Source organism: Silene latifolia, chromosome 3 (genome assembly GCF_048544455.1).
Source record: "Silene latifolia isolate original U9 population chromosome 3, ASM4854445v1, whole genome shotgun sequence".
Taxonomy (NCBI): Eukaryota; Viridiplantae; Streptophyta; class Magnoliopsida; order Caryophyllales; family Caryophyllaceae; genus Silene; species Silene latifolia.
Genome location: NC_133528.1, coordinates 69248682 through 69264482, shown reverse-complemented (window position 1 = coordinate 69264482; position 15801 = coordinate 69248682). Strand labels below are relative to the sequence as shown.

General features: G+C 40.9%; 1 protein-coding gene across 1 annotated transcript; it reads right to left on the bottom strand.

Moving 5' to 3' along the window:
* Nucleotides 1-5258: 5258 nt before the first annotated feature.
* On the bottom strand, nt 5259-11780 carry LOC141649180 (uncharacterized). The gene is made up of 8 exons (XM_074457875.1): nt 11646-11780; nt 6915-7098; nt 6664-6787; nt 6437-6566; nt 6183-6343; nt 5963-6079; nt 5529-5861; nt 5259-5276 (listed from the first exon to the last, which is right to left on the bottom strand). The coding sequence occupies exons 2-8, from the start codon at nt 7091-7093 to the stop codon at nt 5259-5261; spliced, it is 1062 nt and encodes a 353-aa protein (XP_074313976.1). The 5' UTR covers nt 7094-7098; nt 11646-11780.
* Between the last annotated feature and the right edge of the window lie 4021 nt (nt 11781-15801).

The window sequence follows — 15801 nt, the reverse complement described above, 5'->3', positions numbered from 1 at the left end:
ATATGTGTCCCCTAGATTTGTGAATTTCCTTGGAGGGGTACTCTTCTTAGATGGCTCGAGGAGGTTAACTTCATCAGTCTTGCTAGTAGAGCCGTAGGAACGACTTGTTGAGCCTTGATATCCATGACCTATCGTTTTGGACAAGAGCCCTTTACGAATGTCATCTTCGATCCTTGTCCCTAGTACGGTCAAATATTTGAAAGTCTTGATGTTTTGATACCTCAAATAATTTGCATAGATGGGCTTTAGGTTGTCCACGAATTTCTCCACGAGGGTGGCTTCATCTGGACGTTCAATAAGTTGAGTACTAGTCTTCCTCCACCGACTTAGGAAATCGGTGAAACCTTCTTTGTCATTTTGGGTAAGAACCTCTAAAGTGCGCGTGTTGACTTGGATTTCAGCATTATCCGCATATTGTTTAGCAAACTCGATTACGGCATCGTCCCAAGTAGCGATTTTCTTGTGTTCTAGCGAATAGAACCATTGTTTTGGGATGGTGTCAAGAGATGAAGGAAAGATCCTTAAGAACATCTCGGGTTTAATGCCTTTGATAGACATGTAATCCTTGAAGGCACGGATATGGTTCAAAGGGTTTCATGCCCCTTGAATTTAGGGATATCCGTCATGTTGAAGTTGGTTGGCAACTTGGAACTCACAGCCTCATACTTGCGATTGTTATCCCTATAAATATCATCCCCTTTGAGATACATTAATTGTTCCTCCAAGTATTGGAGTCGTTTCTCAGCTGCAGGCATACCTATGGGAGGGTTTTCGTCACTGAAGTTGTTCACGAAGTCATCAGCGATCTCACTTTCTCGAGGAGGCATCCTCGTTTCCACGGCATATATTCGGCCCTCAATGGTGTCAAGGCGATCATACACTTGGTCTTGAGTAACTTGGAGACGAGCTAGCGTGGCTAGGATTTGATCATTACCATTCTGGAGTTGATTGAAGTTCACGTCGCTTGTTTCAGGCATCTTGGAAACTGAATAAGAGATCGACGACGAATCAAAACACGATCGACCACTCTAGCACACTTACTCGAGAAGAAATGTTTTGACTCGTGAAGTGGGAGTGTGCCACTTGTGTCAAGTGAGTTTTGAGGAAATGACAAAGTTTGAAAAATGTTGGTCCTAGTCAACTTTAGTGTAGCTGTAGGAGTGGACTCGAAGTGAGGTTTTGAAATGGGTTTTGAGGCCGGAATTTTGACTCGACAATTGGACAGAGTTTCGACTTGTTTGGTGCTAATATTAGGCCTATATTTCGAAATTTTACATTTTAAAGAAGGATTTTGGATTTACAAAAATCGCATGGTTTCGTTTAGAAAATGCTGATCACGTATGGTACAAACAATATACAAGCATTATAACGGGATGCTGAGTGCATTTAAAAGGGTTTTCGTTTAAAGGGTGGGTTGCCATACCGAACAATCAAACCCGAAGTCTGTGGAGAGGCTCGTACCAAACAAGAGTAAGGCCGATTCCTAGTCCATTTCCTCAAGTAGTGAAAGTCCTTGATACAAACAAGAGTAAGTACCATGGTATGGATGACGTCAATCGCTATCCATCCTTAGGCCCAAATAAGAACTAGGACCGTTTAGACGGGACGATTGGTCGAATGGGTTGGGTTGGGCCTAGGAAGGCCGAATGAAACGATCTAGGAAGACCGAGTTATGAAAACCGACAATTGTCTTGTACAAACTATTCCCTAACCTTGTTCAAGTTTCACCCTTTTGGCTACACGTAAGTGTATTGTTCCCAGCGGAGTCGCCAAACTGTGGACGCGGGCCCACGGGGGCGCTTGGGGGAGAACAAGCGTTTGCATTTGTGGAGTCGCCACCAATTTATTGTGGAAAATTGGAAACCGTTCGAATACCTCGTTCCATGTCAAAACACAAAGTAGTGACATGAACACCAAGAACTCGTTACCCTTAGCATTCTATGTCTAGAATGACTCTCGTGGATGCCAATGAACACGGATGTTCACAGAGATCTGGAGTAAGGGGTGAGGGTACGTATTAGGAAGCTCTTTTGATCGAACATCTAATCCCGCCCGCCTCGATAGCAGCCTCTACTAATGATTAGGGAAAATCATCTATACTCGATATATTGTCGATTATATGCATGCAATGCAACATCCAATGTTTTAATCCTAGCATGTGAAGATTAGACTAAGTCGGTGAACAATTAATTTATCATACAATTAATGTCAAAGTCGAGATTTAAGTTCAATTACATGTGAAGACATACAAGTGATACAATAAAGAAAATTACAATAATAATACAATAAAGAAAATTACAATAATTACATTGGGTTAAATGATTTATGTCGAAAATACTTTTAAAACGGATAATTTGGAAAAGAAAGAATAAATGAATTAACGAACAGGAATTAGGTGATAATACGAGTAATAGTTAATTAATACGCAATTAATAAACTAGGTCAAGGCAAAACGGGAGTTCAGAGACAGAAATCAACCAGGAACAGGGCAGCAGAGCTGCGTCCTTTGGAAGAGGCGCAGCAGTTGCTGCGTCTGTTCCTTGGCTCAATTCTGGCTGTGAAGCCGGAATTGCAAGTCGTTAATACTCGTTGGTGATTTTAATGATCGATTAATAATATTTGACTCGGATGAAAGTGATTAGCAGGTTATTTACATATGATTAATGGTCATGAAAGCGATAAACATGGAACAAAACTAATTAGGACTAATTAATTACAAGATTAACAAAGGATAATTAACAAATTAATGAATTAACTAATTAATTAGGTTAAACATGTTATTAATGACGAACTAATGATGGATATGATGAACAAAAGTTGGGAATATGTCAATGACGAATTCCGGAGACAAAATATTGATGAATCGAACCTCCAAAAACCGAATTTGATTTTAATGACGAAAACCCGCAAATATTAATTACTTGGGATTTAAGTCGGGAATTTATGATGAATTAAGTACTAATAACGATGAATATATTACATGTTAGAATTATTATGCTTAAATCGTCATATGAACAATGAACAATTGAAGAAAGAAATAAAACAATCGAATCATCAAAGGACGAAGGAAGAAGAAAGGAAACAGGAACTGCGGCAGCCTCATGAAGAGGCGCAGCAGGTGCTGCGTCCCTTCGAAGAGGCGCAGCAGTTGCTGCGTCCTTTCTCGACGTCTGTCTTCTGGTAATTCGAAATAAGGGTTTAAAGCATAGTTTTAGAAATCGGTTTTAGAAATACTTTCGCCATAAACCTTACATTATGATTACAAAAGTAAATAACAATAATAAAATAGGGATTATACACCCTCAGACTTACATGTTTGACGAAACGAGATGAAATAAGTTAACGTTTAGTGATGCTCGACTCGAATGTAGACGAAAGTGCCCTCGTAAGAGGAATTAAAACAGATTGATTAAGTTGATTATGGTGGAGTTGGTCAAATTGGTCAGTCATGCAAAACGAGGCTGGTACTCAGAAGGATCCGAGCTTACGTGGTCGAATGTTCAAGCACGTAGACGCCAAAAAGTAAGAACGTGGTCTAGAATGCAAAGGGAGAAGAGAAGGGCGGACACTCGCGTGAGAAATATGTGAGACCGAAGGTCTCTATTTATACTAATCACGCGGAGGAAGTAGGGTTTTCGGAGAAACTTTGGAACTGAATCTCGAAAAGATATGAAAAGATACGAAAAATACGCAGAAAAGGACTTGGGAAGAGGCACAGCAGGCACTGCGTCTCTTGGAAGAGGCGCAGCACCTGCTGCGTCCTTTCCCAGGTGGTTTCCTCCTACGGAAGAAATATTTCCGTGTTTTGGTTATGGAATAACGGATTAATCTTGTTTTCATTAATATTTTGTGTGAATATTACGGGAAATTATTTGCCAAAGATTAAAAGATTTATAAAATATGGAATAGAAATATCCGGAACATTCCAGAACATTCTGACTCGATTTCAGAAAATGAAGACGGTTTTATGACCCGGACTCCAAATGTACTCTAATTACTGCCAAAACGACCGTATCGGCACGTAGATGACAATTAAGAGGTGGACACAAGTGTTTGAGCGATAAACTTACGAACTGTCACAAATCATTCCGCGTACCAAACATGCGGCCCAATCATCACCGGGTGGTTTGCGGGAGGTGCAGAAATGAGGTATCTACACTTCTTTGATTGCTTCCTCCGCTATTTATAGGGTAAGAGCCCTAGATATATCCTACCATGATTATGGAAAGGAATATAATTTCCATAATAACTCTTTCCATAACACGTCGTCTCCCTCCATTCTCCCTGATCTCCCTGACTTCTCCCTGGCTTCTCCCTGAGCTGTTTCCTAAACACGGACACCTCTCCTAGTGGGCCTCGCCTCTCCTTTCACGCGTCCTAGCCCATCTGACCTTCTTCCATCCGTGGACTCTCTTTCCACTATGCTTCCTTTCACGGCCCATTTCCCTAACAACTTATTAAGTGGGCTTCACCTATTATACAGATTTTAGCCCAAACATTTTGCCCCCAATTCCTTGCGAGGTACGCTTCGAGGTGTCGAACAAGGAATTTACGTAGTTGATTATTAAAAACCCTAGGTCGTCCTTTACACTTCCTCCCATGCACACTCATCATTACTCGCCGCCCACCTCCTCATTTCTCGCGCCCCTCTCTCTCTCTCTCTTCCTTTATAATCTCAACTCCCTCCTTACTTCATTTACTCACTTTCATTATTTCCCTCAAAAACTCTTCCTTTTATCCCATCTCTCCCTTTTGCCTTCCACGCCGGTTCTCTCACTACAACAAATAAGGTAATTGGCGACCATATAAGGCGACTGAGAACAGTCGCCATTAAGAATAAAGCGACTAAGGCCCGTCGCCCGCACTTCGTAGCTAGGTTTAGTCGCTTTTGGCGACAGGACTTCGTCGCCAAAATTGGCGACGGAATTTTTTTAAAGCGGGCGACCGAAATTCGTCGCCAAAATTGGCAACTGTCATTAGTCGCCTTTTTAGCGACTGTCATTAGTCGCCTTTTTAGCGACTGTCATTAGTCGCCTTTTTACAATCCACGTCATCTCCAAATTTTCAGAATTGGCGACTGATTTTGGTCACCATTTTGGCGACTGATTTTGGTCGCCATTTTGGCGACTGATTTTGGTCGCCAATTGCCCAGTATCCGTCACCAATGACCCTAAAATTAATTCATGATCAGAAACTTAGCGACGGTTTCCCGTCGCCAATTGCCCAGTATCCGTCGCCAAATTTACATTTTTGTTAGCCTAAAAATCGTTTTTGACCTAGCCAAATACGTAAAAACCTGCAAATAAACCAACACTTCCAGCAGAGAACACATGGGAAGCCAACACAACCAAACTTGATAAAGAAAATCATGTTCCATACACACAACTACGAGTTCTACGAGTTTTGGTCATCTAACATTATCCGGGAATAACATGTTCTCTAAAAAACTACATAACAGGGAAACTTGCTCCCGCTCCACTACCACCTCCATAATTAGGATCTCTAGGATCCTTTGGTTGCGGCGCCACCCGTGTGTTGCAATTGGCGAAGAAGGAGTTCATCCGGTCCATTTCCTCCTTCATCCTCCGAATTTCTTCATCTCTCTCGGCATCGCGCCTCTCCCTCTCGGCATCCTGCCTCTCCCTGGCGGCTAATTGAGCTTGGAGCACACTTACGACACTTGGGGTATAAGGTTGTTGTTGGGAGGAAATTGACCCTCTTCTTCTTTTAGGAGGGTAGAAAATCTCCTTTGCCGACCCGGCTCCATACACATCTCCTCTTTGGAACCCCTCAACAAGATCAAACCATAGCTCATTGTCATCAATTTCCGGGTTGTTCTTCCTACGGACAAGGAATTGTTCCTAAAAAATTGATAAAACATTAATGGTTAGAGGTTACTTATCTAAAAATTGATAAAACATATACTTTAAAAAGCTAAGAAATAATATTTTTTTACACTTACATATAACTGTTGATCTTTTTCCTTCGCGAAGATCAACTTGCCCTTGCTTGTCTTCTTTGCGTGAGTGTCAACAAAGAGATCAACAATCGTGGGTACCTTGCCCTTATTCTTCTTGGTCTTCCGGAAAAAAAAACAAGGAAATTGTTACTCAAACATGATAATTAATGAGACTAATTAAATTAGAAAACTATTAAATTAAAAGCTAAGACAAATAACTTACATCTAACACCACACGATCATGAAAAGATTGAGACCCTCCATAATGAGTAGGCTCAACTTCCGCGTCCTTATCTCCTCTTTTCCTGTTGATCTTGTTCCGGGCCGATGCTTCCTTGAACTCAGGACTGTTCCGGTACTTGGTATATTCCTCATATGACGAACCTGTAATCAATAAAATAACAATTATTAATTAATATATTTTCAAAATATGTAATGAATTTTAACTAATTACGGGTATTAAAAGAAACTAAATACCTTTCATGAAAGATGGCGCCTTCTTCCTCTTAGACACCTTATACATGTTGTCCCTTAGCCTCTTCTTGCCAATGTCATTATACCTTTGCCAAACTAGGCGCTCAAGGTCGGTTGGCCAATAGAACACACGCTACAAAAAGTAAACACATAGATGAGAAACAAATTAATAATAAGGTAAAAAGAATAAATAAATTATATTTAATAATATATATTTTATAAATAGATACCCGGAAGTTGTTGAACCACATCTCCTTATCTTCATCACTAGCGTTACTCCAACAAGTAACGCCGTGTGTCATGTTCTCTTGGGTGCTATTAGTCACACCACGAACAACTGTTTGACTTCTAAACCTGAAATCAAACATGTTAAAAACATAATTATATAGGAATAAAAAATAATGTATAATTAACATATGTCTAAAAAAAGTCATTTATTACTAAATAAAAAAATTACAAAATAGAATGAATAAAAAATTACCAAAGACCATTCGGATCAAGGATCATCCTGCCGTCAGTATGTCGGGGTACACCAACCTCCTCCTCCTCCTCCTCCTCACTCACCTCCGTAGTAGAACGGTCAACGTCCTCCTCCTGCTCTCGGGAGCTACTACCTCCCTCACTATAGCCTCCGCGCTGCCTACCTCCTCCACGAGCCATGTGTACTACAATTGATTAAAAAGTGTTAGCAAATATTACAGGATAATTATTATAAGATACAAAAAAATAAAACCTAATAAACAGGTATAAAAGAAAAAATAAAACGCTAATAATTGTTTCCAAATTTTGATATGTATACTTTCAATACCTTCTCTTACTCATCATCATCATCATCCTCATCTTCTTCTTCTTCTTCTTCTTCTTCTTCTTCTTCTTCTTCTTCTTCTTCTTCTTCTTCTTCTTCTTCTTCTTCTTCTTCTTCTTCTTCTTCTTCTTCTTCTTCTTCTTCTTCTTCTTCCTCTTCCTCCTCCTCTTCTTCTTCTTCCCCCTCTTCTATCCCATCCCTCTCCTTATCATTCTCTTCTTCTCCCTCTTCTAACTCCTCCTCCGCTTCTATCTCATTTGCATAAATAATTTCATCATGATCAACTGGGGACAAAACTGTTTCTGATACAACCTCTTCTTGGAAAAAAGATGTATCAACTTCTGATCGTGCCTTTGTTTTAAAAACGGCCCACCATTGCTTTTGTTGTCTATCATTACTTGTGCTCGGAAGAGATGCAAAATAAACTTGATGAGCTTGTTGTGCAAGTATAAATGGGTCATATTGAGAGTAGGTTCGAGTATGATTCACTTCCACGAGTTTGTAACGATCATGGACTCTCGTTCCAGCTACGGAATTATCCCTCCATTGAATCTTGAATAAGACGGTTTTATAACTCCGATCCCGGCCATTGTAGCACAACTCAAAGATATCCTCTAATATGCCATAATATTCATTGCCATCAAGAGAAGAAATAGTAACGCCGTAGTTGCATTTAGCCTTACTTTTGCCATAGTCAAATGTTTGAAACTTAAACCCATTAATTGAATATCGATTCCACGTCACAACCTTTCGAGAAGGACCCAAAGCCAAGCTTCTTATCACATCATCTTGAATATTTAGCTTACATACATGCTTCCGAAACCAGGCTAGAAATTGATCCTCATGCTTATGCCAAACATCCTCTCTGTTCACATTAGGGTGTTCTTTAATGAAATCTGTCACAAATTGAGCTTCATATGGCTCCAAAACCTCACAATTAGATAGCACATAAAGGTGGGCACGGTTATACTCCTTGTCATCCAGAAATCTTGTTCCCCAAATTGATGAACACCCTATTTCATCCTGCATTTGGAAACACTTGGGTATACTTGTGTCTAGTTCATCCGCTTCATCAATATTCAAGTATTTTGCTTTGGTCTCAATATGTTTTTCAAAATAAAGAGAGCAAAAATTGGCAATCTCTTCCGTTAGGTAGGCATTGCATATAGAACCTTCCACACGAGCTTTATTACCAATTTTTTTCTTCACATGATTAAGAAACCTTTCGAAAGGATACATCCACCTATATTGGACGGGTCCACCAACTTTAGCTTCATATGGCAAATGGATAGGTAGATGCTCCATCGAATTGAAAAAGAAGGCGGAAATATCATCTCAAGTTTACACAAAATTTCTGGTATTTGGTCTTCTAAACGACTCATGTCCTCAACCGATATCGTGGAGGAACATAAATCTCTAAAAAATTGACTTATTTCTCAGAATCGCATTCCAAACTCGTAGTCGGGAGTAAATTTTTAAAAGCCACGGGTAATAAGCGCTCCATGAAAACATGACAATCATGACTTTTCAACCCTTTCAACTTCAGTTCCTTCAAATCAACACAACGGCTCAAATCGGATGCATATCCATCGGGAAACTTCAAGTTTCCTATCCAATCGCACAATACCTTTCTTTGAGCTTTGTCTAGAGTAAATATGGCTTTTGGTTTAGCCCCATCCTTACGAATATGAAGTTTAGGACGATCACAAAATTTCTTCAATTCTATTCTTGAATTAATATCATCACGTGTCTTTCCTTTTACATCCATAATCGTATGAATAAGTAACTCAAAGAAGTTCTTCTCTATGTGCATCACATCCAAATTGTGTCTGATCAACATTGTTTTCCAGTAGGGAAGCTCCCAAAAAATACTTCTTTTAAACCAACCATTTTTTTTCTTTTTCAACTCTTTAAACTCTTCTTCAGTCCCATCGACAGTTGTTGGCAAATCACGTACAGCCTCCCATATCTCATCCCCTTGGAGTCGAACCGGAGCATTGTCACGCACCTCCTTACCTTTTAAGAAAGATTTCTTGTTCTCTCTATGAATATGTCCATCCGGTAAGAAACATCTATGACAATCAAACCAACTAATTTTTTTGGAATTAGGAAGATAAAATGCTTTACTCCTATCCATGCCATAAGGACATGCCTTTCGCCCAGGTTTGCCCATCCCGATAGCATACCATATGCGGGAAAATCATTTATAGTCCATAACAATGAAGCTCTTAGTTGGAAATTTTGCTTCTTCGACACATCAAATGTTTCTACACCAACTTCCCACAAATACTTCAGTTCCTCCACCAATGGTTGTAAATAAACATCCAGATGGTTTTTTGGGTTATCAGGACCGGGAATAAGTAAAGAGAGGAAAATAAATTGTCTTTTCAGACAAAGCCAAGGAGGTAAGTTGTACGGCGTGGTCATTACGGGCCAACACGAGTAGTTTCTACCAAACTGACCAAAAGGGTCAAACCCATCCGTACACAAGCCAAGTCTCACATTGCGAGGTTCCTCGGCAAAATCGGGATATAACCTATCAAAACGCTTCCACTCCTCCCCGTCACTCGGATGACACATCGTTCCTGGTGTACGAGGATTTTCTTTGTGCCATCTCATTTGGTTGGCAAGATTTTTCGTGGCATACATTCTTTGAAGTCTAGGAGCTAATGGAAAATAAATTAATGTGTTTTTTGATATTGGTTTCTTTCTCTTTCCACTCCTTTTATTACCCTTCTTCCCCTTCAAAACAATATTTCCTTCACTTGTCTCATATCTATCCCTTTGACATTTCTTACATTTGTCAAGCAAAGCATCATCTTTCCAAAAAAGCATACATCCTTTAGGACATGCATCAATCTTTTCATGTGGAAGTTGAAGACCTTTGACCACTTTCTTGGTATTATAGAAATTTCGGGTCATAACATTATTATCGGGTATAACATCCTCAACCAACGTAGCAATACTATCAATGGCTTTAAATGGCATATTATACTCACATTTTAAAGAAACTATCATGGATGCAACTTGTAACAATGTCATTCTACTCCCCTCATATAAGGTTTTTCGGAAGTACTTAGCATGTCCAAAAAGGCTTTTGCTCTTGGGTTTGGTTGTTCTTCATCAATCATTGGTACACGGTCGTCATTAATGAAATCATTAGACTGAAAGGCATCAAGTACCATTTCTCTATATGGGTTCTCATTTTGTTGGATTTGAGGCTCTTCGGGATAATATTTTTCTCCATGGGAGATCCAATTGTAGTAGTTTGGAAAAAAACCATTTGTAACAAGATGCTCTTCTACTTCAATGTCAAATAAATATTTTAAGTTTTTACATTTAGTACAAGGACACCTAAGTTTATGTTGTTCCAAATCATATGAATCTTGACATCTAGCAAATTCAATAAATCCACGAACTCCCTTTACAAATCTAGCGATAGGACGTTTCTTCTTATCTACTCTTTCTTCGTACATCCAGCTACGTTCAGATCTCTTCATTTTAATCTATAAGCAATATATAGCAAACTAACCATTTTAAATAATAATATTTAATTTCAACAAAAAAAGCAATGGTTATCTCATCCTCCATTTTATGCTAATTTCAAGATTTCAATTGGGTCCTTATCACTCCAACCTAAACCCATCAATGTACGTTTCAAGTCACTAGCAAACACACATTTGTGAATTATTAATGAGAAAAAAATTCGGCATCAATTCCCCTTAGTTCTCCAAATACACAATGTGGAAAAGATACATATTCCACATATGTATTCAGAGAACATTGGAGAAATTTGCAACCAAATTCTTTTCTCATTAATAAAATCACAACTATGTGTTTACTACCTAAGTGACTTGAAACGTACAAAGACCGTCCCAAAATGGGGACTATTCAAGAATTGCTCCTAATGAGTAATTCTTGAACGGGTACTAGGTCATTATATATTAAACAAGTTGTCAAAATTATAAGGCAAATTTATACAATCCCCTAATCAAATAACATTACTAATTTAACAAATTTATACATCATGCTCATTCTAACTTAATTTCGTTAATTATAAGGCAAATTTATACAATCCTAACATTATACTACCTTCATAAAACTATACTACCTTCAACAATACTACTTCAATATTACTAAAACTAAGTTACTACCTTCAATAATACTAATATTATCAAGATAACCTTCAATTACATCCCTTAATCAAATCACATTACTAATTTAACAAAAACCCCAATTTCTAACCCTAACTCAAATTAATTAACAAAAATGCTAATTAAATTACAACTACATACATTAATAAGCATCACTAATGTATAAATTACAACTAGATACTAAATAAGCATCACAACTTAAACAAAATATGAAGGATTGAAGTAATTAAATCGATTTGAGTCGAAAACAAACCTTTATTAAAAAGAAAAACAAAGGGTCGGTAGTGATGTGGTGATGTAGTGTGCGGATGGCGGCGGCGAGTGGTGGCGTCCGGTGGTCGTTGTAGTTGGTGGTGGCGTCGGGTCGTCGGGTTTCTTGGCGATTTTTTTTTTTGGTTGATGATAGAATGAATGAAGGGGACGGGGTGAAGAAACTGGCAAAAAAAAAATAAACAGGCGATTAGCGACCGTTTTTGGTCGCCAAATTGGCGACGGGTATTGGTCGCCAATTTTGGCGACGGATTTCGGTCGCCAAATTGGATAATATTCGATCGCCCTTGAATTTCATACGGATTTTTGGATAAAAAGTTATAGTCGCCAAATTGGCGACGGGTATTGGTCGCCCGAGTTTTTTTTTCTGTCGCCAAATTGGCGACTGTAGCATGTCTGTCGCCTTTGTCCTGTTTTCTTGTAATGTCTTGGGCTCTCACCACCATCACTTCACCAGGTACTCCTTCCTCTCCTCCTTTCTTTTCTCTTTTTAATCATGGGAAAGACCCGACAAGCCTCTTCATCCTCTACCCCAACTGACCGGAATCCAGACCTCGCCTTTCCTTCGCGAAATCTTTTTACTCACCCCCACGACTGTGACTCTGCCCTGACTCCCGCCGATATTCCTCTAATCAAGGGTATGCTCGGCCTTGGTGATGGGGTTGAGGTAGCCATCCATGAACCGGGTCAAAAGGCTGATGCTATCCGTTCAGGGTGGGTTTGTTTCTATTTATACCCATTTAGATACGACCTCCGCTTCCCCTTTCCGAAACTTATCCAAGACTTCATATTTACCAACAACTTTGCTATGGCACAAATTTCTGCCACCGTTTGGAGGGTTCTCCTCTACTCTTTAGCTGCATGTCAGAACTCTGGCAACTCCATGTCTTTGGGCGATTTGGCCCATATGTATGATATCAGGTCCCTGGGGAGGGGCCAGTTCTCGCTCCGGTGTTCTGGTGAGAGTCCCTTCAAGCATGTGTCAAAGTCCAGGGACGAGAAATGGTTTGAGGACTTCTTCTACGTGAGAAAGGCTTCTATCCAGCCGCCTGCTGACTATATCTTCGAGAAATGGATTATTACTTCAAGTAAGTAGCTTTCCTGACGCCTGGCTTGTTCATCTCAATGCTTACTGGCTTACTTTGTCGTTTTCGTGCAGGTCCCTGCTACCTAACCCGCATTGGTGCCCCGATCCCTGCTCGCAACAAACTGTTTTGTATTCCTCTGAGCGAGAGGAGGTTCCCTGATCTGCTGCCTGGATATTCACCTGCTTCTTCCTCCACCCCCCTGCAATCAGCCCACAGCATGTCTTCCGGTAAGCTGCCTAAAGTCTTCTTTACTTGCGTGCAACCTTGTTGGCTGTCTAATCCTTCCTGACACCTAAAATGATGACTGCTCGCAGGTTCAAAAGTTGACCCTTTGGAGGCTATTCTCCAGAGTGCTAAAAGAAAAAGGTCTGCTGCAAGTCCCGACGTGGCGTCTGCTTCCAAGAGGAGCGTCCCTGCTGCCTCTTTCTAGTCACCTCCTACTCATTCCAACTCTACTTGGACTGAACCTCTAGAGGTCAGCCCGCTTTCTCGTCATCCTCCTACTCCTCCTACCAGCCCTCGTGCTTCTGCTAGCGGTGGCATCATCGCCCACTTTCCAGAGGGCTTTGGAAATGTTGATAAGGTGTCATACTGGCCTGAAATTGACCAATTGTTCTTCCCTTCTCTAGTTGATGCTTTCTCGGAGTTTGGTCCCGAGGAGATGGCTGAGAACGATGTGCATAATGCTTTCATGGTAAGTATCCTTCGTCTTCCACCTGTTCTATGTTTCTTATCTTCAATTTCTGTTAACTTCGACTTTCCTTGCCCCCAGGCCTTCCAGTCTGCCCTCTATAACAGGAAGATGATCAATATAGTGCAGACCACCAGCCGTGCTACTAGCGCCAAGAACAGGGAGCTGACTGGGTCCATCGCTGATCTAGAGAAGCAGCGTGCTAATTTGAGGGGACGGGTGGCTGAGCTGAAGGCAGATCTAGCTGGTACAAAGAAGAAGCTGAAGGAAGGAGCTGATCAGCTGGCTCGCACCCAGGAGGTTTGCGCCACATTCTCTAACTCCTTGAAGTGTTCTTAGGAGAGGATCAGTGAGTTGATCACCCTGGCCTCAAACATTGTTGCTTATGCTACCTGGCGGGGAAAGATCAGCGGAATGTGTGCTGCCCTTGAGGAGCCTCCAACTCTGCAAGCTATTGAAGAAGAAGAGAGGCAGTTGGAGACCCTATACCCGGTGCAACCAGACCTGAGCATCCTGATGCCTGAAGTCGGCGAAGTGAATTCTCCTGTGCTGGCTGAGAAGACTGCTGCTGAGGATGCAGGGTTGCCCCAGGATGCTACTGACGGAGCTCAGGAAGCTATGGCAGCTGAGGGTGTGCAAGCTGGTCCTGTACCTGAAACAGATGGTCAGCAGGAAGAGGCAGAAAAGATGCCAGATATGGAGGTCATTAATGTGACCGAAAATTAAGAAGTTTTTTCTTTTATTAGTGAACTTTTTGGTAGTCTGGCCCTTTGGTGGCAGACTTGTAATATTTTTAAACACTTTTCCTGGTAGCTCGCCATGGTGGCAATTAAACTTTGAGGCTGTACTTTTGGCCAGATTTTGGAATGCCCCTTGCCCTAGTTTGGCAAGTTCTAATTACATCTTGTGTGCTAAATTTTGATTTTCTTAGCTCAGGTAGTTGCCGTGTCAGCCTGCTGGCTGATTTAGGCGAGTCATGTCATCCTGAGGACGCTGACTCAGACTCAGCTAGCTGCCGTGTCAGTCTGCTAACTGATTTAGGCATGTGCCGCATTGTAGGAAGGGGTGGCCGTGTCAACCTTAAAGGCTGATTTAGACCAGTCGTGTCAGCCTGAAAAGGCTGATTTAGACTCAGCTAGCTGTCGTGTCAGTCTGATGACTTATTTAGGCGTAAGCCGCAATTTTGACTACTTAACCTTGTTCATGACACAAGGTGTGTTCATCATTTTTTAGAGCCAACAGGGGCGTAATTTAGGCAAGTTTATCGTCATTCTAGGACCAATGGGACGCTCCAGGATTCTGGTAGCTCAGAGATCCCTACGTTCCATATATGTGTGCATGCATGCTGGGCCCTGATTAATTGCGATTAGTGCGAGCTACGTCCAGGGGGTGGTATCAGGGGTAGCTGGGTAAGCGTTTTAGCTGTCAACCAGGCTCCCTTTCGTATGTTCCACAGTCCGCCTGGTGAGGGTGCTCCTGATGGAGGAAGTAGGTTAGGCATATTGGATTGCCATGTGCCTTGTCACCCCGCGTTGGCAGTTGACAGTCCTGCTAGATACTCTTTCAACGTACCATAGATATTAGGATTCAGAGTGACACACTTAGAGAAGCCTGAAAACAAAAAAGTCTATCAGAGTGATGCGAAGTACTTGATGCCATCTCATGGGGTACCAGAGCAATTGTGGTCTCAGGAAGCTGTCAGACCACACCACTCCAATAGTAATTTGAAAATTGAAAGAAATTGAGGTATCAGAAAAGGACATGAAATTGGTAGTATGCCTACTACCGGAGTTTTTTCTTTTTATTTTAAAATAATTTGGCTTTTCATAGTGCATTACTCTGTAGGCTAAAATCTACTTATTATTAAAAGTAATATCTCTTCAGGTGAAGTATGTTCCATGGGCGTTGTATGATTTGACCATCCATAGTCATCAGTCTGTATGCACCATGGCCAACAACTCCTTCTACCTGGTATGGTCCTTCCCATTTGTAGGCGAATTTGCCTGCCTTTCGATTTTTAGTGTTCTGAAATACGTCACAGAGAACCGGGTCTCCTACCTCCAGGAGACTGACTTTCACATTCTTGTTGTAGCTCCTGGCCACTGACTGCTTGTAGGCAGCTAGACGTATCTTTGCGCTTGCTCGCAGCTCATGTAACACCCCATACTCCAAGGGCCTTACCAGGACCACTTAAGGCATGGAAGTACTACCATCTCGGTTCCCCGAGGCAATGATAATCATAAGACAATAAAGAAACGTACTTTAAAAGTAAATATAGTTTAAGTGATTACATGATCAAAACCAAAACCGCTAAACTGAAATACAACATTCTCAGACGGTCTACTGCTAAAACTATCAAA